This window comes from Pseudochaenichthys georgianus, chromosome 21 (assembly GCF_902827115.2).
Source record: "Pseudochaenichthys georgianus chromosome 21, fPseGeo1.2, whole genome shotgun sequence".
NCBI lineage: Eukaryota > Metazoa > Chordata > Actinopteri > Perciformes > Channichthyidae > Pseudochaenichthys > Pseudochaenichthys georgianus.
In genome coordinates, this window is record NC_047523.1 from 31471839 (window position 1) to 31498320 (window position 26482).

The window sequence follows — 26482 nt, forward strand, 5'->3', positions numbered from 1 at the left end:
CTTTCTTAATTATGTTAATAATAAGACTGCTTAGCAAACCAAAAATCTAAATATTAATTCATTTAAAATTATTGAGATACAGAAAAAACTTAAATGAAGTAGATTTTTAAAAATAATTAATACTCTAATTTTGTTTTTAATTTTAGTCGATTGATTGATTCATTTGAATTTAAATGTAATTAGTTTGATTCATTGTTCCATTGTTATTTATTTTATTTCCTATATTTATAATAAGTTATTTATTCTATATAATTGTGTCACTGTCACAATTAGTCTTTTGTCATCAGGGCCCAAAAGTAACATGGTAATAAAAAATAAACACCGGTAAATGAGCATAAGAGATTAAAATAAATAAGCTAATTAAATATTGATACATATTTTTCCATCAAATATGATTATGTATTTACTTATTTCAACGTTTTGTTCAACTTTGCTTTCACAAAAAACTCCTGTCATGTGATCTCGGATAATCAACAAAGCCATGTGACCGGTAATGAGGAAGTCCGCTCAGAGGGGAAGGATCATGGGAAATCTGTCTCCGTAACTTCTGCATTTCAGTCAGTTTTAGAGTTGTTATCATGTCTCACACGGGCTCTGTTCTGTGTTTGAACCTGCTCCTGTTTCTCCATGTTGTTGCTCACTTCAGGAATAATGCACAGCAGCAGTGGCCCGTTCCTTACAGGTAAAAATACAGACTTTTATATCCTGTTTCTGCTCCGTGAAGTCATGGGACAGCTAGAAAATAAAGTTAAAATTACACGAGATTTGTTCCGATTATCGTTTCTGACCTTTTAGACTGACTTGGTCTTAAATAACATTATTGATTATTATTCGGACTTTTTGCTGATGTGAAATCAGTTAACTATATCACGTCTGGTGCGTTCACATGACTTCGGAAACTTTGGACTCTTGGGAATGTGTGAATGAGCACCTATGAAATCTCATTTAAGTCGCATCGCATGTGATACATATTTTTTATTTAATCAGCTGTGGAAGTATTCAAGCACTGAAAGTAAATTGCTACGTGTTTGTATTTTACCTCACTCCTTTCATTTTCTGCTACTTTTTTACCACATCTAAGTAACACACATATCTTTTACATGTATTTGATTACTTTACTTGCTATTTTTCTTCCTTTCCTTAATTTATTTATTTAGTTATTGTTAGTTATTATATTATTGTTCTTACACATTTAAAAGAGAATAGTGTCTTTTATTAGTTGTGTACACATTTACAAAGTATCTTTTTAATGCCTGTGTATATAATTGTTATATTTGTATAACCACTTACAGACTCAACACTCAATAGAAATGCCTAAACAACTTTACTTGCAAGTTACTTTCTAGATTCAGTTTCTTTTCTTATATGTAACAAAAGAGGGGTAGTTCTGCAATTTCCTTTTAATAAGAAAACCAAAACCAGGAAATGTGAAAAATGGTTGAATTGTCTGTTAAATCTTCACTCCTTAATAAATAAATTAAAAAATTAAAAAAAGTTATGTACACAGTAATGCATCATTATCCTTCTCCACAGACGTGTTGACAGTCGTCCCGCTGCAGACTCTTTCTGTGAAGCTCTCTTCCCGTTCTGTCCCACCGGAGACGGGGATGGACGGATCCCCTCCATGAGAGACAGCGACGTTATCTCAGTTTACCGCCTGCAAACTCCTGTGTGGGAATTCAAGTATGGAGATTTACTGGGGAAATTGGTAGGTACTAAACTCTCTTGTTATCACGTTGCTGAGATCTCACCACAATAATGTCAGGGTTTGAGTTCCAAGACATTCACATTCAGTTTCACAGACTCTGCCCATGCTTGTACCACAGGGTTTGGAACTGAGTTACTTATAATAAAGTACTATTTGAATGGCACAAAACCCATGTTATTTGTAGTACCTCCATGTTAACTTCCTAGTGAAAATTATGCAAAAAATATATATAGTAAATGTATTTTTTAATCACTGATGTTTCATGAATAGATGTTACATTGCATTTATTTTCAATAGCTTCCATGTCATGTGATCAGGTGGTACATCTGACACAGAAAGGTAATTATAAATACTGTAGTAGGCTTGTAAAAAGGGAAGTAACACCTGTGAGTTTATTTATGAAAACACAGCTGTTCATCTTTCCACCATGTCTATTAAAAAGCCAGTATGATGGTTCTGTTGTCTTCCCAGCATATCATGCATGATGCCATTGGGTTCAGCAGTTCAGAAACAGGCAGTAACTTCACCGTGGAGTGGTATGAGCTGTTCCAGCTGGGAAACTGCACCTTCCCTCACATCCGGCCCGAGGAGTACGCGCCTTTCTGGTGCAACCAGGGAGCCGCCTGCTTCTTCGGAGGCATCGAGGACTTACACTGGTCCCAAAATGGCACCTTGGAGAAAATAGGAGAACTTACAGGTAAAACTTCTTTGCTAGTACACACTTCTCATACAGACCAAAGACAATACCAATACAGTGTTATAGTTAGTTTTGGAACTTCAGGTCTGATATCGAACAACATTAAAAGATAAGGCTGGTGGTTATCCACATTTTATCGGTTGCAACAAATCCCATGTACTCCTTGCTGTAATAACACTACAAAAAATGCACATATAAGCCACATGAGGTCAACTATTTTGCAATTTATTTGTGAGTCAGTCCCACATACAGTACACCTTCGTAGTGATGTCGATACACCAAATGTGTGTGGATCCCAGCTGAATATAGGCCCTAGCAAAGACCTTTTCTGCTAATAACTGCAGTGACAGAGCGATTGTTAAATGGTTAGGGCGCATACCGCATGTGTGCAAATTCCCTAAACAGTCATCGTTTCCCGGGTAGCTGGAAGGTTTGCTGCTTCTCATTCGCTCACTCTTTTTCCTCACAGTCCTTATTTCTCTCCACTATCACTATCAAATAAAGGCAGAAGAATACTGTGGTAAAAAAATCTCTGAGACAGTTTTATGACATATTCAAGCCCCCTTAGTTGGACTTCCTGCTTGTCACTTTGCATTGCTAGTATTAAAAGACTTAATTTGTAATTGTATTTTTTACTTTTCCCAGGGAACCAGTTCAACGACATGGCCCAGTGGGTGCAGGATGACAACGAGACGGGGATCTACTACGAGACGTGGACAGTCCGCTCCGACCCCAGCCCTAACGCCACCGTGTGGTTCGAGTCCTACGACTGCTCGCAGTTTGTCCACCGCACGTACAGGAAACTCACGGAGCTGGGAGCCAAACTCTCCAGCAAATCTCAGACCAACTACACCAAGATCTACCTCTTCAGCGGGGAGCCCACCTACCTCGGCAACGACAGCAGCATTTTCGGACAGCCCGCTCTGAAGAACCTGGCAGGGGACATCCGTACATTTTACCACACATTCAGACCCCATCAGACGTTTGTAGACTTTGCCGTCAGTCTGTTGGAGGCGTACGAGAAGGTCGTGTTAGAAAAGAGCTTCTACCTCTACTACAACTTTGAGTACTGGCATCTGCCCATGAAGCCTCCCTATATACAGATCACCTATGAAGAGGTGCCTCTGCCTTAATATACAACCTTTACGAGTGTTTTCATGAATGGTTGCAAATAATGTTTTTTTTATCGAAAGCCAAAGATCTTAACGAAAATCTGATAAGCTGCAAATCTTCAAGTCAAATAATAAAATACCAGCGTTTACATTTTTGCTTGATTATTGACACTTATTAGATTATCAAGTGGTGTTGGGGTTTAAAGGATCTTTTATTTGTGTTAATGCATTTCCTTCTTTGAAAAACATTTGCAACCCTTTTGGTTTTGTTCTAAAAATTGTAATTGTTTACATCAATGTTTTACCCCTTCTTCCATGCCTTTGCTGGTGCACTGCTGCATCTGAGCCTTTAATTTTAAAGCACTGATTGACTATAATTATTTGTAGTGCTTGATAGAAAAAACATTTGTATATCTAGAACCAACTCGATCTTCCGATGAAGGTCATGCCATATGATCAAAAGCTACTAAATATACTCTGTAGGGAGATAATTTAGTTTTTGTAATGTAATGATAAATACCGACACAAAATACTATTGGAGGTGATTTTGTGGAGAACTGTCATGTGTTATATTTTACCAGCCATTTCACAGATAAAAAAAAATAATCTAGTTATCATGTCACAGTACATACAGTATAACCACATCAGGTCCAGCCTTAGGTTGTTTTGCATTCAGATTTGTACAGATTGACTAAAGATATAGTACAGAGTTTTTATTTTCATTGTTCATATCTTTTCCTACTTTATGTATTGCCCAATTTCTTGGATGCTACTTGTGTGTTTTATTTAACAAATTGTAAAGACTGCAGTGTTTGAAGATAATAAAGACAAATACAAAAGTACATTCACAAATGTTTTATTACTGGTAAAAGATCACATGTCCAAAACAATCATTTGAAAACAGGTGACCAGTTAAGCAAATCAGACAAAGCATTTGCCTCACAGAAGCTAAACTAAAAGGACAGCATGGTCAAAACCAGTTGAATGCTACTGAAACCTACTGGAGGACTTTGAACAACTTAGGTCAAAATAACAGTTACTGACAAGAGGCATCATAAAGATGATCCGGTTCAGCATTTGAACTGAAATGTCCGATACAGACAACATGAAAATGATTAAACCAGTACAGCATTGAGACACACTCCTCACTTTAGAGCTGCTGTCACGGCACCCGTTTAATGCACTGCACAAATAATGAAAATTAATTCAGTTGATATGTTACCGTACCACTGAGATGCTAATGCACGCGAGCACACAGTCAGCGCCGGTATCTACCGCCAGTGATATAAGAGAGCGACACTAATCAACAGACTGTTCGCAATGATTTAAACTAAGAAGCAGCAAGTGTCTCAGTATGAGTCCACTGTTTAGGTACATGGCATGTTAAAAAGAAATATATAAAAGGAATGTAGTCTGGCAGAAAAAACAACAAATACAATTAAAAAAATCCAAATCTGGGTTATGCATGTTGTGCAAAAGCTTTTCCACCTCTGATAACTTGTGTTTTTAATGATGTCTTCCAGTGAAATCCCTTATCACACTTAATGATTTGACTGAGAGCAAGTTCTTGTTTTTTCTTGCCGATTTGTATACTTTATTTTGTCTTTTAAAATGAAGTGTCTTCTTATGTTCAATGATATAGTGTGTTAATGAATGAAATCATTACAATTAAGTTATTTGTTTGTATTGCCTTAAGATAATGCTACATTTAGAACAAGAGACTGAAAAACAACAACAATGCAAGTTAGTATCACTTTTTATAAATTAAATCGGACGTAGAGACATTTCTTTGGGTTTGTTGTGCTTTCGTATAATAATGTATTAGACACAGGACATTCCTTTGTTAAAGTGTGTTGAGGAATCATTCAAAGCTTGTCGTAGTAAATTAAATCTTTTGAACAACAACCACATGTTGACAGAGGTGGAGGTGTAAAATAAAATCTGCTGGTCTGCTTGCTGGTTATAAAGGTTGCTTCTTTTGTTCAACATAAAACACAAATTAATTACAAAAGCAGTTTCCATATCAATAAATTACAGGTTATCTTTTCTAGTGAGAACAGCATGAAATAATCCATAAAAAAAAGGACAACACGCGCTCTGGTTTTATAAAAGACACGAGCCGATGGTTAAGAAAACCCGACAGAGGGCGAGATAAAGAAATAATAGCTTTTCTACTCATAATAAAACACACAGCGTTATTTACAGATGCATTTGACTTGTGTATATATATATATATATATATATATATATTGAAAAAAGTTAGTTTCACACTTCTGACTCTCCAAAGTATAAAGAATCGCATGTTATTGACATTAGCACATTAGCTTTCTGATGTTTATCTGCTAAGACGTCTTTCTCTCCTATCGTTACGATACACGATACAGAGCTAACGGTCGCTAACAGGAGGGCAGATATTAACATAGAGCTAATGTTTAGACATGGCCAGGCGGCAGGCACATAGTCGAAGATAAAAATGAAACCTATATATTGGAAATATATATGCATTCCCAGCATGCATTGTAAGCCAATACCTGCATGTCTACAAAAATATTTACGAAGCAGCAATTTCAACCTCCAAATTCAGACATTTCTGTGCAGGTTATTAAAGTAGAATTAACTGCTCTTACTTAGTAATTATAGCTTGTTAACATCACTATACTGCACTGACTCAGTACACTGTGAATTATCATTACAATCTGGGTCGAACTACAACATGAGGGCTTTATAAAATACTGTTTCTGTGCTTTCAAAAAGGACAAAATAACATGTTTTGTCCAGACTTTCATTTGGTATTCACGTAAAGTGCTCAGGGAAATGTAAGACTGTGCAGAGACCTTCTTTAAAACAAAACTGGGGAAATAATTCGTCAAGCCAATGTATGCATGTAGCAGAAAAAAACAACAAACATCAACATACTTTAGAGAAAACAACAAAATCCATGACAATAATCAATACTGCACACCTTCACGTTACAAAAATAGACCTATATACACATTTCACTTCTCCCTTAGTCAACGTTTAACTGTTTTAACCATCATGTGTTATTATGAAGATCAAGCGAGGAGGGAAAGCACAAAACGGCTACTCTTAATAATTGTATTTCTTCTGCTTAAATACCATGTGAATCCTTCCCATTGAAACCGTTATCGTCCTCACCAGCTGTAGGACAGTTATACATTTCTCACTTCATCTTAAACATATAGCAATATTCTTCTGTTGGTTGCACATATAATAATAATAATAATAATAATAATAATACATTGCATTTCGAAGCGCTTTTCCAGGGGCCTATACTGCGAACCTGGTTCAACCTAGCCTGGATATGTTTGAGTTAGCCGGTTGGCTTAATCCAAAACATACGCGCTCTCGCTAAACTGTCCTACGACGCTGGTTATCAAGTGGATCGCTCAAGCCAGCCGTGTCCTATCTAGTTAGGTGCGCGTTCACATGAAAGGGGTGGTATCTGGAGCATTCGACCAATCACAAACATGGAGAAGCGCACTGACAGCGCAGCGTCATACTTCCTGAATGAAAAGTGAACTTTAATACTAGTCAAAAATGAAGAAGTTAAACTTTAAACATCCATGACTTAAACACTTGATCCAGGATCAAAGCCACATAGCTGCACCTGCAAGGTGAATACAGCTGGGAAAAGAAAAAGTGTTTGAATGCGTACATCAACAGGTTTATGATATCACTGCCCCGTCTAAAACACGATCTGACTTCAATTACATTTGTCTCGAGTGTTTCGTCAACTTATGTGTTGCTTAAAATAATACTTCTGCATACAGTATGTGACACTGTGAGTGTTGCACGGCCAGATACGGCTCAGCTGACTCAGATAATAAAATATATGATACATTATGAAGTGATATGCCGCGGACTGTACTTAATGTACTCTGATCCGGTTACTTATGTTGTGGCCGATATTTAAGTAAGCTTTCTTAACGCTAATGTTATAATAGTCAGATTGCTCTGAAGATGGGAGGTGATATTCTATTAATGTTCACGTTCACACAGTCGGTGATTTTTGCCGGCCGTCTTTCCTGCGACGGCAGCTTTTCTGTATTTCCTTTCTCCTGTAATATGACTTGATCGCTTTAAACTCCGCACACTGAGCTCTGATTGGTCAGCAGGCGGTGCTTTCACTGAGTTGAGCTCTTAGCCTGCAACCTAACCTGGTCCCGACCAGGTTAGCTGCTTAGCATATATTACCATGGAGATCTAGCCTGCTAAAAAGAGAACCAGCTTCGTATGACCGGAAAGCCGGAGTTTGCCCTGAATTTAGCCGGCTAAGCGAAAATCCTGCTTCGCAGTATACCCCCCTGGTGCTCAAAGACGCTTTACAGTGGTGATAAAACATATCTATTTATCCTAGGTCTGCTTTTCTTTTGCTACGTTTATGCTTTCTTTTGAGTATAGATTTTGTTGTGCTGTATTCTGTTTTGTCTCTGATGAGTATTAATGTCATTCTGTATAAACGGGGAGGACTCTCCTGCACTGAACTTAGTGTTTTCTATTGTTGGTATACGTCTCTTAATAACTGTGCAAATAGACTAAACCTACAACACCCCCATACATGAGACAAAACACCATTTCTCACACACTGTGCACATAACATTGCAGCCATTTGGAGACGGGATATCTTGTTAACAGTGCCAAGCTGCTGGACTGGATTAAAGTAGGCCAAGCGGTAGTGTAACAACAAGCGGTAGTGTAACAACAAGCAATTGTGAACCTGATCTTCCCAAATGAATCCACAATGTTAAAAAAACAATAAAAACACACACTCACATATGGATACATACACAAACACACATCTCTCATCATAATCAGGCAACAATGTCCATATAACTACATGTATAGTTATAGGAACATTGTTTTTCTAGTGGGATATTTCCACCTGCTCTGTTCTGTGAGCTGTTTGTTTAATATAAAGAAGTGGCCTGGCGAGTCCCGTCTCCAGATCGGGCAAAGCGGGGTTCCACAGTCTATTGTAAAGCTAACAGGCAGAGATGTTTGGGGTTGTTTGCATGGCATGAAAACATTGTGTAGCCATGACATCACATCCCTGCCCTCCAGACCGGAGTTCAGTTCACGCTCTCCATGTTGGCACCACACATTCCACTACAGCTGAGCATTTAAAGGCTTTTCTATGCAAACATGGAGGCCACCACAAACTAGACGTGCCTCTTCGGCTTCTCTTTACCAGATGGGCATCGTGTCGGGGAACCAGACCCTGCCCAGGTGCTTAGAAACCTCCCAGTGGATCTCATCCAGGGAGTATTTGTGATCTGGGATCAGCACCTCCTCCATGATGGACAGCTGGGAGAGCCTCCTGCCACACATCTTGACGAACTCCACGAACGCACTGCAGGAGACCTCGCACTCGCCCAGCCCGATGGCGGACAGCTGGGTGCAGTGCTTAGCGATGCGGATCAGCTCCTCATCCAGAGGACGCAGGCCGTTGGCGCACACCACCAGCTCCACCAGGCGGGGGCAGTGCAGGCCCACGCGGCCCAACACCTCCTTACTGACGGAGCGGCCGAAGTAGAGGTGCGTGACCGGGATCTCCTCGTTAAAGAAGGGGCCGAACTCGTCCTCGTAGAGAAAGAAGTACATGACCAGGTTGAATTTGGGCGAGTGGCGCACCATGGCGTCCCAGCTGCTCTTCTTGATGGTGTGGAAGTGCTGGCCGGGGTTCTCACTCACCACGTCGATCCGCAAGTGTTCCAGGTGGACGTGTTTTTCCGAGGAGAGAGCCAGCAGCAGGTCGTCACTCAGGAGGTGGTAGTTCAGTGCCAGCTCTCTGAGGCCGTGGCACTGGTCTGCCACACACAGGATGCCTGCAAATATAGACAGATTGTTGTTTTTCTAAATGATCTCAAATTCATCATGGGTTTTTATGTTGTGTAATGTTTTGTTAGACAAGATTACAGTTGAATAGGCCGTCACAATGACGATACAGGAACATATTCCTGCCTACTGCAATAACTCTATATAACAAATCTCCACTGGCTGGAAGAGAACTCTCTGCTCCATAGCTTCTCTTGGATAACTGAACTTAAAATCACAAAGTACATTTGCCATTTATATTCAATTTAATATTTAATATTCCATTCCTTACACACTTAACGTATACATAATATCCTGCTTTTATATTTTGGTGCTTTAAATTTGTATTTCAACATATTTTCTACTTTTTTTTATGCTATTTTATTTCTATTTTAGATGTTTACATTTTGGATTGTTTATTTCTAGACTTTTAATTTCTCTAATGTACAATGCCTTGTCTTTTTATGCTGCTGCATCGCAAACATTTGCCAGATTCAGATCAATAAAATACTTCTTATCTTATCAATCTTTATCATAGCTGACATTTAAAAACAGTTCAAGGAAAATGTATGAAAGATGAAGAATGATAAGAAAATGATAAGATTAATAAGGCTCTGAAAAAGCCACTATAAAAAAAAAAAAACGTACAACCTTGTGATTCAGAAAAACTAATTAAAAAATATGACTGAAAGTACAAGGTGAATATGGCTTGAAAATATCAAAACCAAAACATGAGGAGGCTGCTTCTCTCGACCTGATCACTGAAACAGCTGCAGCAGTCCGAGCGCTCACTGTACCTGCGGGGGAGACGTGAGGACAGCTGCTCATCTTCAGCAGCTTCAGCGTGTCGCTGTTGTTTGCCACCAACACCTTCAGAGACGGATCATCCACCGGCGTGTCGTCAATCTTCAGCGAGGACAGCGATTTTGAGTTGACAAACACCACCGTCAGAGCTGAGATGAAATGAGACTGTGGAAGGACAAAGAGTCATCATGAATTAGCTTGAGAAGTAGCAACCAAGATGGCAGGTCTCAGATTTGAGTGGGCATATTTAAATCAATTATATTGGGATTGATGGTGGACCATATGTGCTGCGAGTAATATTTATGCATATTTGTTTTTGTTCAGTTTCACACAGATTTACAATGTTTTTGTGTTTCCATTTGGTTGCTGTAACACTCATGGACCTCTCAGGTTTGTACTGGACAATATTTACTTCCTATCTTAGTATGATAAGTCAAGTATGTATGGTCCACACATAAACTTGACTGTACATGTAGGTGAACGTTTCATGTGTTAATGACCAAATCAATGATATAACACACTGGTGATAACTTCCTGGGACAGAATGGCTTTCAAGTGTTTATAGGAAGAAGATCACAGTGCACTAAGAGAGACAAAATAAAACTTCCCAGAGAACATCATGTGTCCTTCTGAGGCCTTCGAAGTAATGGAATCCTTGTTCTTTGCAATGAATGGGAACAGAGACTGCTTTTCAGCCCCGTCCTCTGATAAGAAGAGAATGCAAACGCTATTCTGTCCACTGACAATTAACAGGCTCCGCCAAACACTGAGCGATCCACCATGGAAAGCCATTAGCTTTATAAGAGAATGGTTCATTTGATTTTCTTTGATTTTATCTGACACAGATATATGTTGTGTGTTTGTGCTATTTATACCTTTGGAACCTCCATGAAACTGGGCCTGGCTGTAGAGATGAGCCCCAAGGTCTTTAGTGAACAATTCACCAACTGTGAGAGGATGTCACATGCTGCTTCTGCAGACTCTGTACTGCTGTCCACCTGGAAGGTACAAACAGAGATTAATCATCACCTACCAGATGGCCGTAGCGAATTGTGAACACGCCCAGAATTGTTGGTTTTGACACACAAAATCTTTCTCCGCCGTTACCTTGAAGCTGACATACTGCAGGTGGTTGGAGTGCCTCTTTATGATCTGCTTGATGAGGTCTGGATGTGTGGCTTTCAGGTACGAGCTGGCTGGCTGGTTGAGCTCAAACTCAAAGCATCTCCACAGCTCCGGCATGTGGAAAGCCTGGTTCCACCTGCGGCACACCTGAGAGGCATAGGCCCGGTACAGCAGGGGAAGGTACTGAAAGAGGTGGAGCAGGAGTTCCTGAGGCAGGCGGGCCCAGTCAATCCCCGAAAACTCTCCGACCTCCGACTCCTCGTCCGTCTGCTTCCGCACCTTCTTGCAGGCCTCAGTGGGGCTCTTACTGGTGGAGCTTTTGCTCTCCTCCTCTCCTCCTTTAATACGCTTCATCCTGGTAAAATAGAGCTTGTTATAGTCCAGCAACACAAAGCACAAGCCTGTCAAACTACACAGCAGCAATATTGATTATCAAACTCAACGATTTTGAAAGTAGATCCAAAAAGTGAGTTTCAGGTTGCCTGCTTTAAACACAAGTTGTCTCTGTGTGTGTGTGTGTGTGTGTGTGTGTCATCCTTGTCATGTATCAAAAAGGAAATGATACACTGAATATTATATAATTGACATATGTGTACGCATATGCTGGATAAATCCGTGTATAAAAAACAACCTGTTGCATTAGTCATTCAATACTGATCACAGCATTTTTGCACTATTACAGCACAGCATGATTAACGATGAATCATCTGAATGTATACGAGTTCAATTAGAACAACATTTGTACATTTGTAAGGTTACATATATCTTGCAAATAAAGCCGAGTCTTATTATGTTCATGTAAAATCACTGCCATTCTCACATTCTCGAAATTGTTAAATCCCACAGTATTGTGATATCTGACTGCTTATTTTAGAAGAAAGGTGTCTGTATAAGAGGTGATGTGTATCTGTATGAGCCGGTGGAGGCCATCAATATAACGCTAGTCGTCAATATACTGATATAATAAAGCAGGACAACATCTAATTCTGTAATAAAAAGCTGACAATGTAACTATCCTATGTGCATTAATGCAAAGGTTAATTGAATGCATTACTTTGTTTACATTGACAGCGCAAATACAAGCAGCAGTACACTTAAGTAGCTTATTAGTTTGAACCAAAATACATTACATTTAAAGCTACCTATTAGGCAAACCCTTACCTCTATATGACACTTGTTTCATGCAATACATCCTACCTTGATGTTTACACTCGGATAGCCGACCAGCAGTTAGCAGGAAAATCCGTTCAACACTTTTGACACTTCAGCCCGGGCCCAAGCTGGAAAAGCTCACTCGCGACAACCGAATAAAACGCATCGGGAGATAACAACCAAGCCGTTTGACGATAGAGAAGAGGTAAGAGGTGTTCTTCTGAATGAATACAAGCGGCGAGTCTGGCTCATCCAACAGGTTGACTTGAATCCTTGGTGGGAGTTTCGGCCCCCCTGATTCTGAAATGGCGAGGAGTTCTTGTGACAGCAGCGGTGCATCATGGGAGGTACAATGCGAAATGGCTGTTGGTAAAGATCGTCTCTGTTCAGCTGATGACTCACCTGAGAGTGATAACACATAATCAAATGTCATTATAAAAACAATACAAACTATATAAACTACGAGAATATCACAAATACAAACGGTGTTGCGGATTTATTTGAAGACGATTTACCTGATGCATAAGGACCCGTTTCTGAATGCACAAATGCAGCTAAAAGTCTCTGCTTTAGGTGTATCTTCAATATTAGGTTATAGAGATGAAGGTTATAATTTTCACACAATTATAAAGAAGGCCTATGCTATTTATGCCTTATGCAATTGTGGATATATTTGTGAAAGGCACAACAAAAAAAGGATGTTGAAAGTGTCCAAAGCTTTTCACACTTAATTTACTATAATATTCTTTAAGCCCCCTTTGATAATAAAAAAATAAGGCAAAACACTAAATGTCTTCATGTCACAGTTGCTATAATCTTGATGAATATGTAGCCTACTGTGTTTTGTTTTTTTAAAACCCCATTTGGATTATGAAATAATTTTCCTTGGTAGACTCTCCAGTTTTTTTCAGTGGTTTACTTTGGTCATTTTAATTGTTTTATTCCTCAACTTTACTGTCTCTCCGTCACTAATATCCAGAGGTGGGAGAAGTACTCAGATCTTGATCAAAATCTGTAAAGTAACTAAAGGTAACAAATAAATGTAGGGAAGGAAAGTACAAAGTAGCAAAATATGTAAAGTACAAGTATCTCAACATTGTACTTAAGTATTGTACTTTAGTAAATGTACTGACTTTACACCACTGCTCATATCTTAACCTCAATATTTATGAAGTCAATATAAAAAGTAGTAAAGCAAAATATCCAAAAGCAACCATTAAAATAGAACAACTTTAGTCCATTACAAAGCCCTCGCACACAAGTTCTCCTCCCATATGCAAACATGGATTTTAGTAACAAACAGCAAAAATGCATATATTAGGAAAAACTTGGATCACACCGGCATGTAATGGAGCCCTTAAAAAGGTGTACAGGCATCACAAGAAATACATTTTTATATTTTCATAGTTTCTTTCAGCCTTTCAAATAAGATATTTACAGAAATAATGAACAATTTGAGTCTCGAGCTGGATTTTACATTGCATGTGTTCCATATAAAACAATCAAAGGCCAACAGTGACTGTAGGTAATTTAATGGGAATGTCACCACTCATGAATGACAGTGTATACTTTGCGAAACAGAGAACCTGGTTTATTACCATTCAACTCCTTCCACCACAGATATTACAGAGCAGATTCACAAGTATTAAGCTTTTATATAACAGCAGCTTTTTTCCACACTGTTCCCCTGACCCCCCGATCCCGATGCCTCCTACTAGGGAAAAACATTACAGGTGCACAATTGTATTTGGTGTGAAGACTGGCCCCTCGTATCACTCAGCCGTATTCAGTCTCACTGTGAGGTCTTTTGTTTGTTTTGTATTACTGTAGGATTTTGGTAATTTTTCATGTTTTGACAGAACTCCAAATAAGATTTACATCCACTATCATTCACTGCGGGCGTCAGGCTCAACCTTTTCATATCCAGACAACAGAAGAGATCTGACATTAAGAAGAGGGGGAATTACGACTGTCTACTGTATAAAAATGTACAGTGGCTTTATTGACATACATTCCATAGGTTAAACAGCTGCAAAATAGGAGGCACACCCAGTATTGCACTTCATTAAAAGTTCTGGCTCAAAACATAACCCAGAATATCAAACAAAACTGAAGTGAAGAGTAGCAACTTCGGAATACAGCTATTTTGAATAGTATCATATATACAAGATTAGATAAATCGTACACTATTTTCCTCCCAAACATAATATTCTCAACAGTCTTTTCCACCTTCTTTTTTTGTCCGTCAACCCATGATGCACTTGACAGTGGAGAATACTGTACAAGATTACGAAAAAAGTTTACATACAACAATATTTAAATTTAAATGTATAGTTAGGAAGCTGGAAATACGGCCTGTTCCTTTTTTTTTTTTTAAACCCACGCTGATCCACAGTTGCCTTTAAGCAAATTCCTCTCATATTCAATGTTAAATCTGGTATTGATACACTTCGGTGATCAGGAGGTGTGCAACGTCTATAGAAGCCGAGGGAATACAACGGCCGCATGCAAACACGTCACAAGATATTTTCTTTTTTTTTCTTCTTTTTTAAAATCTATTGTTCCTTTATTCCATTCAGGTAACTCTGAATCTAAAGGATGGTATCAGAGCCCCATGTTACTGATGTTGGTAGAAGAGCAGACCTGAGGACTCTCAGCGTAGGGAGGAAACCTGATCCAATCCAGGAGACCCGACAATGCAAGAGCCAAGCTTCACGGCTGAGCTTCAGCAGCAGCCGGAAATCACAGTAGACAAACTGGTTTTCAAAGAGTCTTCTGTTGGTTAGAAGGTGTGGGCATTTCTGCACACCCCACAGCCCAGGGCGAACTCCTCCCCCGTCGGTGGGTGAACCACATGCAAAGGGCACTCTGTACCCTCCAGCTGCTTGCCTTTGGGCCCTGTGATAGAAAGGAAGAGGATAACATCTCAATTATTATCTCTTAATAGTTATTTCTGTTTGGTATTTGCAAAAACTCTGATAAATGTAAAATTGTACAGAAGTTAATGCATAGCTAAGCACCTGCAGGACAATGAGGCAGCTCCTCCTTGGGGACACTGGTCATCCTCTGGAAGTCATCATGGCAGGCGTTGCAGAAGTGTGTGGTGCCAAAGCAGAAGAAAACGGCCACAGAGCAGCAGTACCGACATTTATACTCCAGGAAGTCTGTGCCATGTTTGGAGCACATCTGGTGAAAAGTAAACGAGAATCATCAGGGAAAGAGTAAATATAAGCAGCATTTCTTTTTAAATGGTCACAATAGATACCCAGCTTAAGGGATTTCTTCATGTGACTGTATCATGTTTTACAGTGGCCACATGAGTCTGATGAAGAAAGGTTATGCTTGAAACCATAAATAAGCAAACATAGGAGCCCTGCAGTGTGAAAATTAGGTATTTGTTTTTCACAAAATGGCAGTGATTAAGGTTAAGGTTGTCACTGAGGTAGGCTAGCTGCTTCCCCAATGTTAAGTCTTTGGGCAAAGGTATGTGGATTACCATAAGAGTGGTACCAATCTTCTCATCTCACACTTGGCGATAAAAAGAATAAGTGAATTTTTCCAAAATGCCCAAACTATAGTAATCGACCCACCTGAGCCCTGGAGACATCTGAGCATGCTCCACAGATCAGCTCACTGGGGTCGTAGTCATCGCCCTGTCCCGCCTCCGCGTCGCACCGAGCCTCTCCTCCGAAATAGGCCTGGGTAAAAGGGCAACCATAAATTAATGTTCAACTCCTGACCAACATTCATTTGACATATGACTTAATGTTATATAGTACCTTCTTGCACTTGAAGCAGACATAGTATGCATATCTGTTCATGGCAAAGCCTGCAGGGTCGTTGTGGAATCGGGCTCCTGGTGTAGTTATCGCCTCGCTCTTATGTAGACCTTCGTACTCCAGCCTCATCAGAGCCTTTCTCCTCACGTCATCATAAAGCTCCTTAATGGGGTCGAGCAGGTCCTTGATCACCGAGTGATTGATTTTGTTCTGGAGGCAAACAACAAAATAAGGTTACTGTATGTGGCAAAGGCATTTCCAATGAAGACTGTGAACACATCAATCATACAGTCACACCGTAGCTTTGCTTAACAAAGCATTGAAGCACTCTACTTCTTCAGGTAACATCTTACCTTACAGATGGGACACAACATGAACCCAAACGTGATTCGGGGCCCGAGCCAGCGATTTTCAAGAACACGACGAGTACACTGAAGGTGGAACACGTGAGTGCAGTCCAGCTGAGAAGAAAACAACGAGTTAATGAGCAAGCTTAATAAAGACAAGAACTCTTCCACATAATGGACTAGCATGTATATTTAGAGCTACCTGTACTGCAGGAGCAGCAGAGAGGGCCTCTGTGAAGCAGATCATACACATGTCATCTGCATCCTGTTTCAGACAGCTAGTGTTCTTGTCACAGCCGTGCAGACAGGGAAGGCAGGACTCCTCATTCTTGACTCCTCCACAGGGGTGTCCACAGGAATGAGTTTTACTGCAGGCCAGTTTAGCATATTCCTTAGGGGGAGAAAACAACAGAGAAACTGGTGAGGCAAAACAGTAACATGTTCACTTTACCACGACTGTAACTCTACATTACTTTAAATGTATCGTGTGTATAAGACTTGCTCAATCAGAGAAGTTGATGCTTATTACCTGGCAGTCTGGGTCCGAGCAGACGCTGCCCACTGCAGACAGCTCCGTCCCATTCCTCGTACCACAAAACCTGCAGGCGTCTGAGCTGCTGGAGGCTGGTTTACCTGCAGAAATAATGACATTACTGTAAATATAACTGCGCAACTTAAGCAGATAACCCATTTGCAACAATACTTATATTAATCTACTACCAGAAGAACAGTGGCATGATCTGCTTCATTACCTGTGTGCTCTCTGAACTCCACCATAGCCTTCATAGTCTTAGAGTCGGCCAGAGCCATGAGCCAGAAGAGCTTAGTCCTCCCACAGCCTTCATGGAGATCCACCTTTATGGCCTCCTCTTCCTCCTTGAACACCTACAAAAAACATTCAAATCAAATTGAACAAAAGCTCATTTCATTGCATTCATTAACTACTTATCAGCAGCAGATCAAGCCGACCCTCACCTGTCTCTGGTGGGAGCGCGTGCGGCGGTGCAGGTGGAGGAAGCGGTCACAGTCGGTGCAGAGGTTGCCGCACATGTTGCACAGGATTATGGCTGCCGTTTCTCCATCATCATGATTGTCACACATAGGCTGTGGATAAATGGAAGAGGAAATCAACATGCTATTTTGGATTACCTGTCAAATACTTTTTCACACAGTGTAGCTATTGTTTTTCATTCTCACCATCTGCTTCTGCTGTCCATCTTTGCCCATCCAGCGACCCGAGGACAGCCTGTCCACATGATCCTGGTCCAGCACACACAGTGAAGCTAAGGCCAGCCACAGCTGTAAGACAAAGACAATAGGGGATACAGTATAAGTTACAAATACCCAGGAAGAATAGATCAATGTGTTGTGTACGTGTGTGACATCTGAGTCCATACCCTTGTTGTAGCGATACAGCGTACAGGAGACCGATGTTCCTCCTCCATTTTGGTCAGTGCTATGATGGTCTCAGCGATTGCATTTTTGGTGATTTTGGACCAGCCTTCTGAAAGGTGTCCCTAAAAACAGCAAAAAGGAGTGTAAGAGGTACTTTTCCAAGTGTGACAAATGGGTATCCATATACAGTTTGGCTCACAGAGAGTACAAGGGGAAGAACGATTTAAACAAAGAGAACTTACAGCTGCCATGTCTTTAACCAGCTTTATGATGATCTCTGCTATCTGAGGAGGAGTGGAGCCTTTCATCCACCAGTGGCTCTCTCCCCTGCGGATGTAGCTGAGTGAGAAAGAAAGGGGCAATACATTTGAAAATCAAAGGAAATTGCAATTAATGTTTAAAGTCTACAGTAAAATAACATCTCCAAATTCTGGAAGTTAGCTGGAGGGTCATCGATTTCCATTCTTACTTGACATTTTGCCCTATCCTTAGATAGCACATTATATTTTACTTTAGCACCACCGACACAATGTTCCTTTTTGTACCACATATTTTGATAAGTCCATCAGAAACTCACCTGGAGTTGAAGATCATGGGCAGCGTGACGGTGGTGACCCCTTTGCCGGCTGCCATGCCGGCTGCCATGCCGGCGGTGCCAGCGATGGTGGTACCTTTGGCTTTCAGCTGCACAGTGAGGGCTTTTGCGATGCAGCCCAGGAACATGTCGAGGATGCAGAGCTTGTTCCAGTCGCCCTTTTCCGTGGAGTGGATGATGTCACTGATGTCTGCAGGTGGCAGCGCCTTCACTCCAATGATGCTGGCGAGTCGCACTGGTGTAACCTCTGGGAGGACGCGTCTGAGCAACGATGTGACCTGAGATAAAGTAGGATCAGATGGAAGACAAGTTAGTAGTTTGAATGGGATTAACTTTAACCTTGTATGCACAAAATAAATGCTTATAAAATTAATTATTTGAAAGTATGTTAAACCTGAAAACTAACTCAAAACCACATATTGATGTGGCAAAAACAGCATAAAAAACAGGCAAGAAATACAGGAAAGAAGAGGACTGCCAGTTATCAAACAGCGGGTGTTTCTCAATGTCGAGGAAGGATGCTCCCGAGCCACTATTTCAAGCATACTACGTCATCGAGTGCCGCCGAAGGACTGTTCCAATGTCCAGCATACTTGTAATTCTACCGAGGCCGGCGTACTTTGTAGCGGGAAATTTCGAGGCTGCACATGTGTAGACTCTGCGGTCTTAAAATCCCCACAATGCTTTGCGCGCGGACCAATTTCCCCAAATCTTTGGGGGAAATCCCGCTCCATTTAAGGCGGCGCCTATGACGCACACCTGCACACTTGTTAGCCTGTTCCACCATTCTTCATTTTCCGAGGCTAGGAAGGATTCTTGCCTCACTTCTTAAGGACCTGACTCGGAAGACATGTGCTACCAAGCAAGCCTCCTCGACATTGAGAAACACCCAGGCAAACTGGCAGCAGCGTTTTTAGTGGCACTTAGGTTTCCCCATATAAATGGGATACATACAGTATGTTCTATATATTAATTATAATAAATGAAATTGAAACAATGAAGAACATGGATTATCCTCATTATAAATGTCAATGATGGGTAATAAGAGAATCTTTTAGACTTTGGTCAACATTGAATTATAACGCTACTCCTGGACTAAACCTATAGTTGTGTGTGTTTGCATTCGCTCACCTGTCTCTGTACTCTTGGAGACGCTGTGTGCAGCAGAGAAAACAGGTCCTGCATGAGCGTTAGCTGCTGAGCTAGGTACTGGCGGCCGACGTTGGAGCCGCTCAGAGCCAGGACCATGGACAGCAGCTCGAAGCAGTAGGCGTCTGAGGAGGCGTCATCGTCACTGGGCTGAGAGTTAGCGTTCTCTTTGCTGGAGATGGCGTGTTCCCACTCCTCCCTCACCCGGGTGGCCTCCATACGGATGGCTTGGACGATGTGCGCACACACCTGGAAATAAATACAGTTCATGTAAAAAGGGCTGAGATTATAATATCACGGTAAATGGGTTAAAAAACGGACTTATTACCTGTTTCTGGAGGTTGGTGAGTTTACTCCTGCTGAAAATGATTCCCACCATGTGCTCTTTAAGGTCTGCATCAGATGGTACCTGGTCATAAAGAATGTAGGTGTAAGACGTCAGATTGAAGGAAACTAAATATTTGAGTCACACAGTACAGGTAAACTGCCATGGTGCAGACCTTGTCTTCTCCCTCAGGCGATGAAAGAAGGTTTTTCTCCTCCTGCTCTGGAGTTGGCTCTGCATCTCCACAGATAAGTTTCCCAAAGACCTACAACAACGTAAACAATAACGTTTTGAAAAGAGACTCCAGTGGTTCCCCAGGTGATTCGAAGGAATTTGTATGAAGCAGTTAGACAGACCTGTGATGTGATGAGGCGAAACACTCGGAGAGTCTCCGCCTCGCAGTTCTTCTGCTGGGCCATGCTGGCTGAGATCTGTCCGAGGATCTTGATGCTCTCGCCCTCTTTCCAGCCGAGGACCTTCACCTGGCGCACCCTCAGTGTGTTCTCCGGACCCTTCAGTTCCAACTTGATCACATGATGATCCCCACCAGGAAGCTCACTCGTCACCCAGCCCATGTGACGGGACTCGAGCTCGACCTTTGATGAAAAGGCACGGGGAAGTTCAAGATGTTCTGCCATATGCGCATATCAGAGTTCCCGTTAGCCGGTAATTACCAGACTATGATCCGTAAAATAGGCTGAAGACCGGCAAATCTAAATCTCTCCGGTTAAAATATTTTCCCCTTAGCGCAATACCGCATCAGTTGCGCCACTTATGTGACATACAAGAATAGTATGTGACAGACAAGAGAGTATGTGACAAACAAGAATAGTATGTGACAGACAAGAGAGTATGCGCCAGACAAGAATAGTATGCGACAGACAAGAATAGTATGTGACAGACAAGAATAGTATGTGACAGACAAGAATAGTATGTGACAGACAAGAGAGTATGTGACAGACAAGAATAGTATGTGACAGACAAGAATAGTATGTGACAGACAAGAGAGTATGCGCCAGACAAGAATAGTATGCGACAGACAAGAATAGTATGTGACAGACAAGAATAGTATGTGACAGACAAGAATAGTATGTGACAGACAAGAGAGTATGTGACATACAAGAATAGTATGTGACAGACAAGAGAGTATGCGCCAGACAAGAATAGTATGCGACAGACAAGAATAGTATGTGACAGACAAGAATAGTATGTGACAGACAAGAATAGTATGTGACAGACAAGAGAGTATGTGACAGACAAGAATAGTATGTGACAGACAAGAATAGTATGTGACAGACAAGAGAGTATGTGACAGACAAGAGAGTATGTGACAGACAAGAATAGTCAACTCTAATGTCTAACACTTAATGTGGAGAAAGATGTCCTGTATGGGTTGATTGTGCGTTGATCTGTTGGTAATGCCTCGGGGTTCCGGTGGGCATGTAAACAAATGCATAATGCTGCGCTATACTATACGGTCTCACCCGGTTGCATAGCGACGCTTATTGTTTAGGTGTCTTTTAATAAGCAGGTAGTCCTATCATTAGATCTGACCGATATGGACATAAATGCGAGTGAAGTCTAATCTGACGGAGAGAGAGATCAGCTGCTGCTGACGAGTCGACACGCAGCTCTGCATAATCACCTGCAGCGGTGAGCGAACAAAACACACACTTCAGGTTAGAATATCACACGTAGCTATTTTAATTACCTCTCAAACTACCTAAACTAGTTATAGATATGTTTAGTTTTACTGTCAGGTCACTCATTACTGGATCCGCGAGCTGCATGATACTGACGGGCTGTCAGGAGAGAGAGAGAGCGCGCTCCGTTTATTATTCTCGTGTTATTGTAAATTACTGTACACTTTTGAATAATGTAGTGAATCTACTATAATTAGTTTGTTTAATATCGAATCATATCAATTTGTTTTAAAGCTCAATAAATAACAAAGACCTTTGACCGGCACTTTTCTAATTTTGTCCGAAAGATTTAAACTTTAACGGACATTTTGACCGGCAAAACATATTCTAACGGGAACAGTGGTGCATGTGTAATCTATAATCTGTGTATTGTATGTACTGTATTCTAATGCTAGGTCAACAAGGTACACATTATTAATATGGAATACAAATAAGAAGAAGAAGAAAGTGACAATACCTGTTTGATTCTGCAGAGGTCGTCGATTGCTTTACCACAGAGGAATGTGACGGATGTGACTTTGTTCTGTGGATATAACAGAGGAAAATTAAACCTTTATAAACATATTATCATTAATTCCTACTTACTTTGCATTCCTACAATAGCAATGCTTCCGTTGCCCACTTACCCCGATGTCTCTGGAGTTGTCCACATGAACCGTCACATTAGTGGCATTTATGCCTTTCACACAGCTGATGGTGATGCTCTTGGTTTTGTTCTTGTCCTCATCTCCAGATTCCCAGAAGGTCTCTGTGGAGCCGTCTGTGAGGCTGCCGATCATGGCAGGACGACTGGACGTCTTGATGTCCACGACACTGGTCAGATCCTTCAGACAGGTCACCAGGCAGAGATCCTGTTATCACACACACTCAGGTTAGTGCATGTCATGCACATACAATAGCCTAGTTGGTTTAATCCGTGTTGACAAACAGAATACAGCTCTAAGTAAGCAAGTCAGTGATTGGTTTCTTGCCTGGCTCATTGCTTCGTAGCCCGACTGCACGCTGATGTTGAAGCTCTCCTCGCTGTCACCATCATCTGACTTGGAAAGGATGTTGTTGATGTGATGGAAAACGTTGCTCTGGTGGAGGAACTGGTGGTCGGACTGCTTGAACTTCAAACTCCAGCACCTAAAAGAATAACAAGTATTAGTTGTGAGCAGGTTATCACCTCTCTTATCTGTCGGCCAGTAAATAAGATAATATATATTTGCAAACATTTCAGAAAAGTTGTAATCTAGGAACCCAAAAAGGGCACAAGAGTATTATTCAGGCTTCATACACCTTTTCACCAATGACTTTCAATGACTTCTCCATGACCTTTAGCTGATTTTCCATGACCAAAAAAATTACTCTTTCTCAGCGGTACCACTGAAAATGGTTTATTTTAACATGGAACAGGAAAATAAGGTCTGCAACATGTTGTGCCTACAGTGCCTAAAACAAATCAAATAGTAGGCTGACTAGCTTCTACACGCAAAGCAACTAAAATCTATCACCAGCAAAATACCTCGTCAGTTAAATGCCATTTTACGTTTCATTACTATACGATACAGTATTTATTATAGTATTACTATTTCGGCGATTAGATCAAATATAAATTATATTTGATGCAACTTTAGTTACATTTCCATGACTTTTCCAAAACGTTGGGAAAAATATTGTTTTCCATAACTTTTCCAGGGCCTGGAATTAGCATTTTGTATTTCCATGACTTTTCCAGGTTTGTAATGGCCGTAAGAACCCTGCTTATTGAGGCCAATATAAAGATATTATTGTTAAAGCTTGAAAGTTTGAAATAAATAAAAAAGAATAGTGATTTCAGTCAAATGTAATCTTAAACTTTGTATGTTTGTCTCTATTTTTGGCAAATGAGGCGATGGTTTATCATGTTGACTATACACAATATAGTCATATGTGTATTAGTAACATGATATCAATATTTCAGTTTTTAGATGTCACAGTTATCATAAGTACCAGCTTACCACAACACCCCTAAAATATAGTAAGTAAACATCGAAATCAGTCAATCTAGAAATATTGATTTGTGTGTTGTTAATTTTTCAATCAATCAGGAAATATACCTCAGTGCCATCTGCTGAAGAGAGCTGCCACTAGGAAGTGACATCATGAGGTCAGAGATGGTCTGCAGGAGGCGGTGGAAGGAGTGGGGGAGGGGATGAGCTGCCTCCCCGGCGATAACAATGTCGGACAGAGGATGTTCACAAACGCCAAGGTCTCTCTCCTGTAGGGTGAAGATGTGCTCAATCAGAAGATGTGACAACAAAACAAAAGTAATGCTGCAGGTTTTTGGTCATTTAACCACTAATTACCTGTTCCACATTCTCTTGCTTCCCCTTGTTCTCCTCGTCTTCGTCGTCCTCAGGTTCATACGGCGATGGGGTGAGAGATGCTACAAAATGCCAGAGGATGTCGTGCAGGGAGGTGGTCTGGATCACATTGCACAGCAGCCAGTTGAATGCCTGACACCAAGAAAAAAAAAACATACCAATTAGTCTTCTTAGGATCCATAAACGATCTTGAGTCCAACTCGTCTATTAGCTAATTAAGTACAAGTGTAATTGATTAACTACTAACTACATAAAACTAATTGCCTATCGCACTGATTCCCTGCTGGATAGGGAACAACAATGAATACAAAGTAAATTGGAGATTTAGACAAATATAGCAGCTTGTACCTCCATGGCAAACACCCTGCAGGCAGACTTCCTCAATGCATGCCTCATGGCCACTTCCAGGCCCTCCAGGTCATGGTGCTGGATGACAAAAGCCAGAACAGGCCACTGGAAGTTCCTCTCCCCCTTACTGAGGGAGCCGTGGGCCGAGATCAGCCTGGACAGCTCAGGGGACGGGTGTCGTAACAGGGAAGATCCCACCTCTGTATGGGGGGCAGAGCAGGTTAGTGTTGATGCTGTAAATCACTCGTCAGTATTAGTTCTCTCATGATCAAGCGTGTTTACCTGCATCACCACTATGGACCCTGCGTCTGGGAACAGCTTTGACCCGAGCTGGAGAGGGTGAGTGCTGCTTGTCATACTCGGATGCTACGACTGAGTAAGATCTCTGAAACACTGTCCGTTTAGCCGTATCGCTGTCTGTGATCGGACTGGTCTCGAGGCTAAGAAAAGGGAAATAAAAGACAGAAATAGACACGGTGATATGCCTTGAACACAAAGATCAGAAACTTAGAAACACTAATTTCATACCACAGTTTTCTTTGCTTGACAAAAACTATTTACTGGAGAATGGAGCAGCCAGGCTCTTTTGTACTGTGCAATTAGTGTGATCATGATAAGGAGGCAAACAAAATGCTTGCTGTCAAGCTGTGTACAGTCGGGGGCAGGAGGGAAAACAAGAGTCAAAGAACTAGCTATTAACAGAGAGTATACATGCATGACAATAAGGCATTATCTGCTCCAAGCATGGTAAAACAAAATCATATATTATCTGCATTAATTATGGACTTTGGACTAAGATGCGTTACCTGGGGGGCATTGACTTCATGTTGTTCTCTGGCTCCTCGAACACATTTGGGCAGGCATCAGGTGTGACTGAAATATAAGGTGCAGGAACAGATGTTGAGCGCAGATACCTCATCTCATCTTGGAAGAGGTTTTCGTCTTGGTAGGCGCCAAAGTTCTCAGTGTGTTGCCTGAATTAATGAGAGGAAAGTGAGAGGGACTCAAATCATTATGCAAGCATGTGTTACTGTCGGGTTTTCTTATCTATATATAAAAAAGTGAGCTGTTATCTACCTAGCTAGTGTCTGAAGGTAGAGGCAGCCAATTTTATTGGGGACTTCGTCCGACACGCCCTCCTTGAGGCTGGGGAGCAGCTGGGAGTGCATGGGTCTGGTCGGGTGGTGGCACAGCATGCTGGGCTCGGCAGCGCTGCTGAGGGACAGCAGGAACAGAGCGTTCGCCCGAATCACCTGGTGGGCCTCCATAGTGGGCAGGGCCCGTGGAGTCTTCACCTGCAAGGGTTTCTTCCTGGATTGCTTCACCTGGTAGAAACATGTGGATTAGTTTTGAGAATCTAAAAGAGTCAGTATGATGCAAAAGGCTGATGGGGTTTCAGGAACAGAGGGAAACACATTTAAAGGTTTCAGATTAATGGAGTGTAGTTGAATGAGGTATGTATACATAGTCAGTGTATTACCTACAGAAGATCGCAGTCGCTTCAACCCAAGTGCAACAAAATACATTTTAGACCCCTAAAAGAAAGGCCTACCATAAAATGTAATGTCAAAATCAGGGATGAAAGTATTCTAAATATACCGTATACTTAAATGTTATAAAATGTTTTAGATGGGCCTCTCTTTCAGTTGGCAAAAACACACCAAGTCCACAGAAGTGAATTGCTTTGTACTTCTCCCAACTCATAGCATGCCAATCGCCATCTACTAAAGACTATGAATAAGGACCTTATACCACCTCACTTCAAATAAAGTGCACTATTTAGGCACTAAAACCTTGGAAAAGTAGGATACCTTTTCCCTGGCGGCAGTCTGTTTCTCTCTCAGGTATTTTTCCCGACAGCGATCACACACCAGGTACCAGGTGCTGCCTCCTATGCCCCCGTCTCCACAGTTCCCAGCCCAACCACCACAGAAGTGGCCAATGCTGTTATAGCCTTGGCCTCCAGCATAGCGGCCACAACCTGCCACGGAGAAATCAAGGTAAGATGTTTAAGGCCCAGAGTACATTTTGGGAAGATATAATGACTGAGGCCCTTAGAC

At 41.2% G+C, this 26482-nt stretch overlaps 3 protein-coding genes across 8 annotated transcripts in view; 1 reads left to right on the plus strand and 2 right to left on the minus strand.

Moving 5' to 3' along the window:
* The first annotated feature begins 506 nt into the window (after positions 1–506).
* Positions 507–4359, plus strand: cln5 (CLN5 intracellular trafficking protein). The gene is made up of 4 exons (XM_034109725.1): positions 507–682; positions 1534–1708; positions 2180–2405; positions 3051–4359. The coding sequence occupies exons 1-4, from the start codon at positions 579–581 to the stop codon at positions 3536–3538; spliced, it is 993 nt and encodes a 330-aa protein (XP_033965616.1). The 5' UTR covers positions 507–578; the 3' UTR covers positions 3539–4359.
* Positions 4358–12747, minus strand: fbxl3a (F-box and leucine-rich repeat protein 3a). Of its 2 annotated transcripts, none has more exons than XM_034109723.2 (5): positions 12479–12747; positions 11264–11636; positions 11032–11154; positions 10150–10321; positions 4358–9363 (listed from the first exon to the last, which is right to left on the minus strand). In XM_034109723.2, the coding sequence occupies exons 2-5, from the start codon at positions 11633–11635 to the stop codon at positions 8723–8725; spliced, it is 1308 nt and encodes a 435-aa protein (XP_033965614.1). In that variant the 5' UTR covers position 11636; positions 12479–12747; the 3' UTR covers positions 4358–8722. The 2 variants fall into 2 exon arrangements, with proteins under 2 accessions (XP_033965614.1, XP_033965615.1); XM_034109724.2 differs by having other exon boundaries at positions 12443–12747.
* A 1202-nt stretch (positions 12748–13949) lies between these two features.
* Positions 13950–26482, minus strand: part of mycbp2 (MYC binding protein 2) — a 74699-nt gene continuing 62166 nt past the window's right edge. For all 5 annotated transcript variants that reach the window (XM_034109682.2, XM_034109677.2, XM_034109684.2 and 2 more), the window contains 27 exons: positions 26234–26403; positions 25500–25747; positions 25229–25396; positions 24705–24862; positions 24423–24622; positions 24057–24206; positions 23808–23968; positions 22698–22854; positions 22353–22577; positions 22184–22249; positions 20380–20619; positions 20199–20288; positions 20027–20107; positions 19681–19947; positions 18532–18827; positions 18197–18293; positions 17957–18076; positions 17757–17858; positions 17535–17663; positions 17312–17444; positions 17089–17192; positions 16762–16950; positions 16566–16673; positions 16213–16422; positions 16024–16131; positions 15454–15619; positions 13950–15331 (listed from right to left, as the gene is read on the minus strand). In XM_034109682.2, the coding sequence (XP_033965573.1) occupies positions 15216–15331; positions 15454–15619; positions 16024–16131; positions 16213–16422; positions 16566–16673; positions 16762–16950; positions 17089–17192; positions 17312–17444; positions 17535–17663; positions 17757–17858; positions 17957–18076; positions 18197–18293; positions 18532–18827; positions 19681–19947; positions 20027–20107; positions 20199–20288; positions 20380–20619; positions 22184–22249; positions 22353–22577; positions 22698–22854; positions 23808–23968; positions 24057–24206; positions 24423–24622; positions 24705–24862; positions 25229–25396; positions 25500–25747; positions 26234–26403 (4259 nt within the window). In that variant the 3' untranslated portion in view covers positions 13950–15215. The remainder of the gene's footprint in view (positions 15332–15453; positions 15620–16023; positions 16132–16212; positions 16423–16565; positions 16674–16761; positions 16951–17088; positions 17193–17311; positions 17445–17534; positions 17664–17756; positions 17859–17956; positions 18077–18196; positions 18294–18531; positions 18828–19680; positions 19948–20026; positions 20108–20198; positions 20289–20379; positions 20620–22183; positions 22250–22352; positions 22578–22697; positions 22855–23807; positions 23969–24056; positions 24207–24422; positions 24623–24704; positions 24863–25228; positions 25397–25499; positions 25748–26233; positions 26404–26482) is intronic.

Coding starts and splice junctions, on each gene's coding strand:
- cln5 (XM_034109725.1), top strand. CDS start 579: ATGTCTCACACGGGCTCTGTTCTGTGTTTGAACCTGCTCCTGTTTCTC. Junction 683..1,533: donor CAGTGGCCCGTTCCTTACAG/GTAAAAATACAG, acceptor CCTTCTCCACAG/ACGTGTTGACAGTCGTCCCG. Junction 2,406..3,050: donor GAAAATAGGAGAACTTACAG/GTAAAACTTCTT, acceptor TACTTTTCCCAG/GGAACCAGTTCAACGACATG.
- fbxl3a (XM_034109723.2), bottom strand. CDS start 11,635: ATGAAGCGTATTAAAGGAGGAGAGGAGGAGAGCAAAAGCTCCACCAGT. Junction 10,322..11,031: donor GTTTCATGGAGGTTCCAAAG/GTATAAATAGCA, acceptor GTCCTTCCACAG/TCTCATTTCATCTCAGCTCT. Junction 9,364..10,149: donor TCCTCACGTCTCCCCCGCAG/GTACAGTGAGCG, acceptor CTATATTTGCAG/GCATCCTGTGTGTGGCAGAC.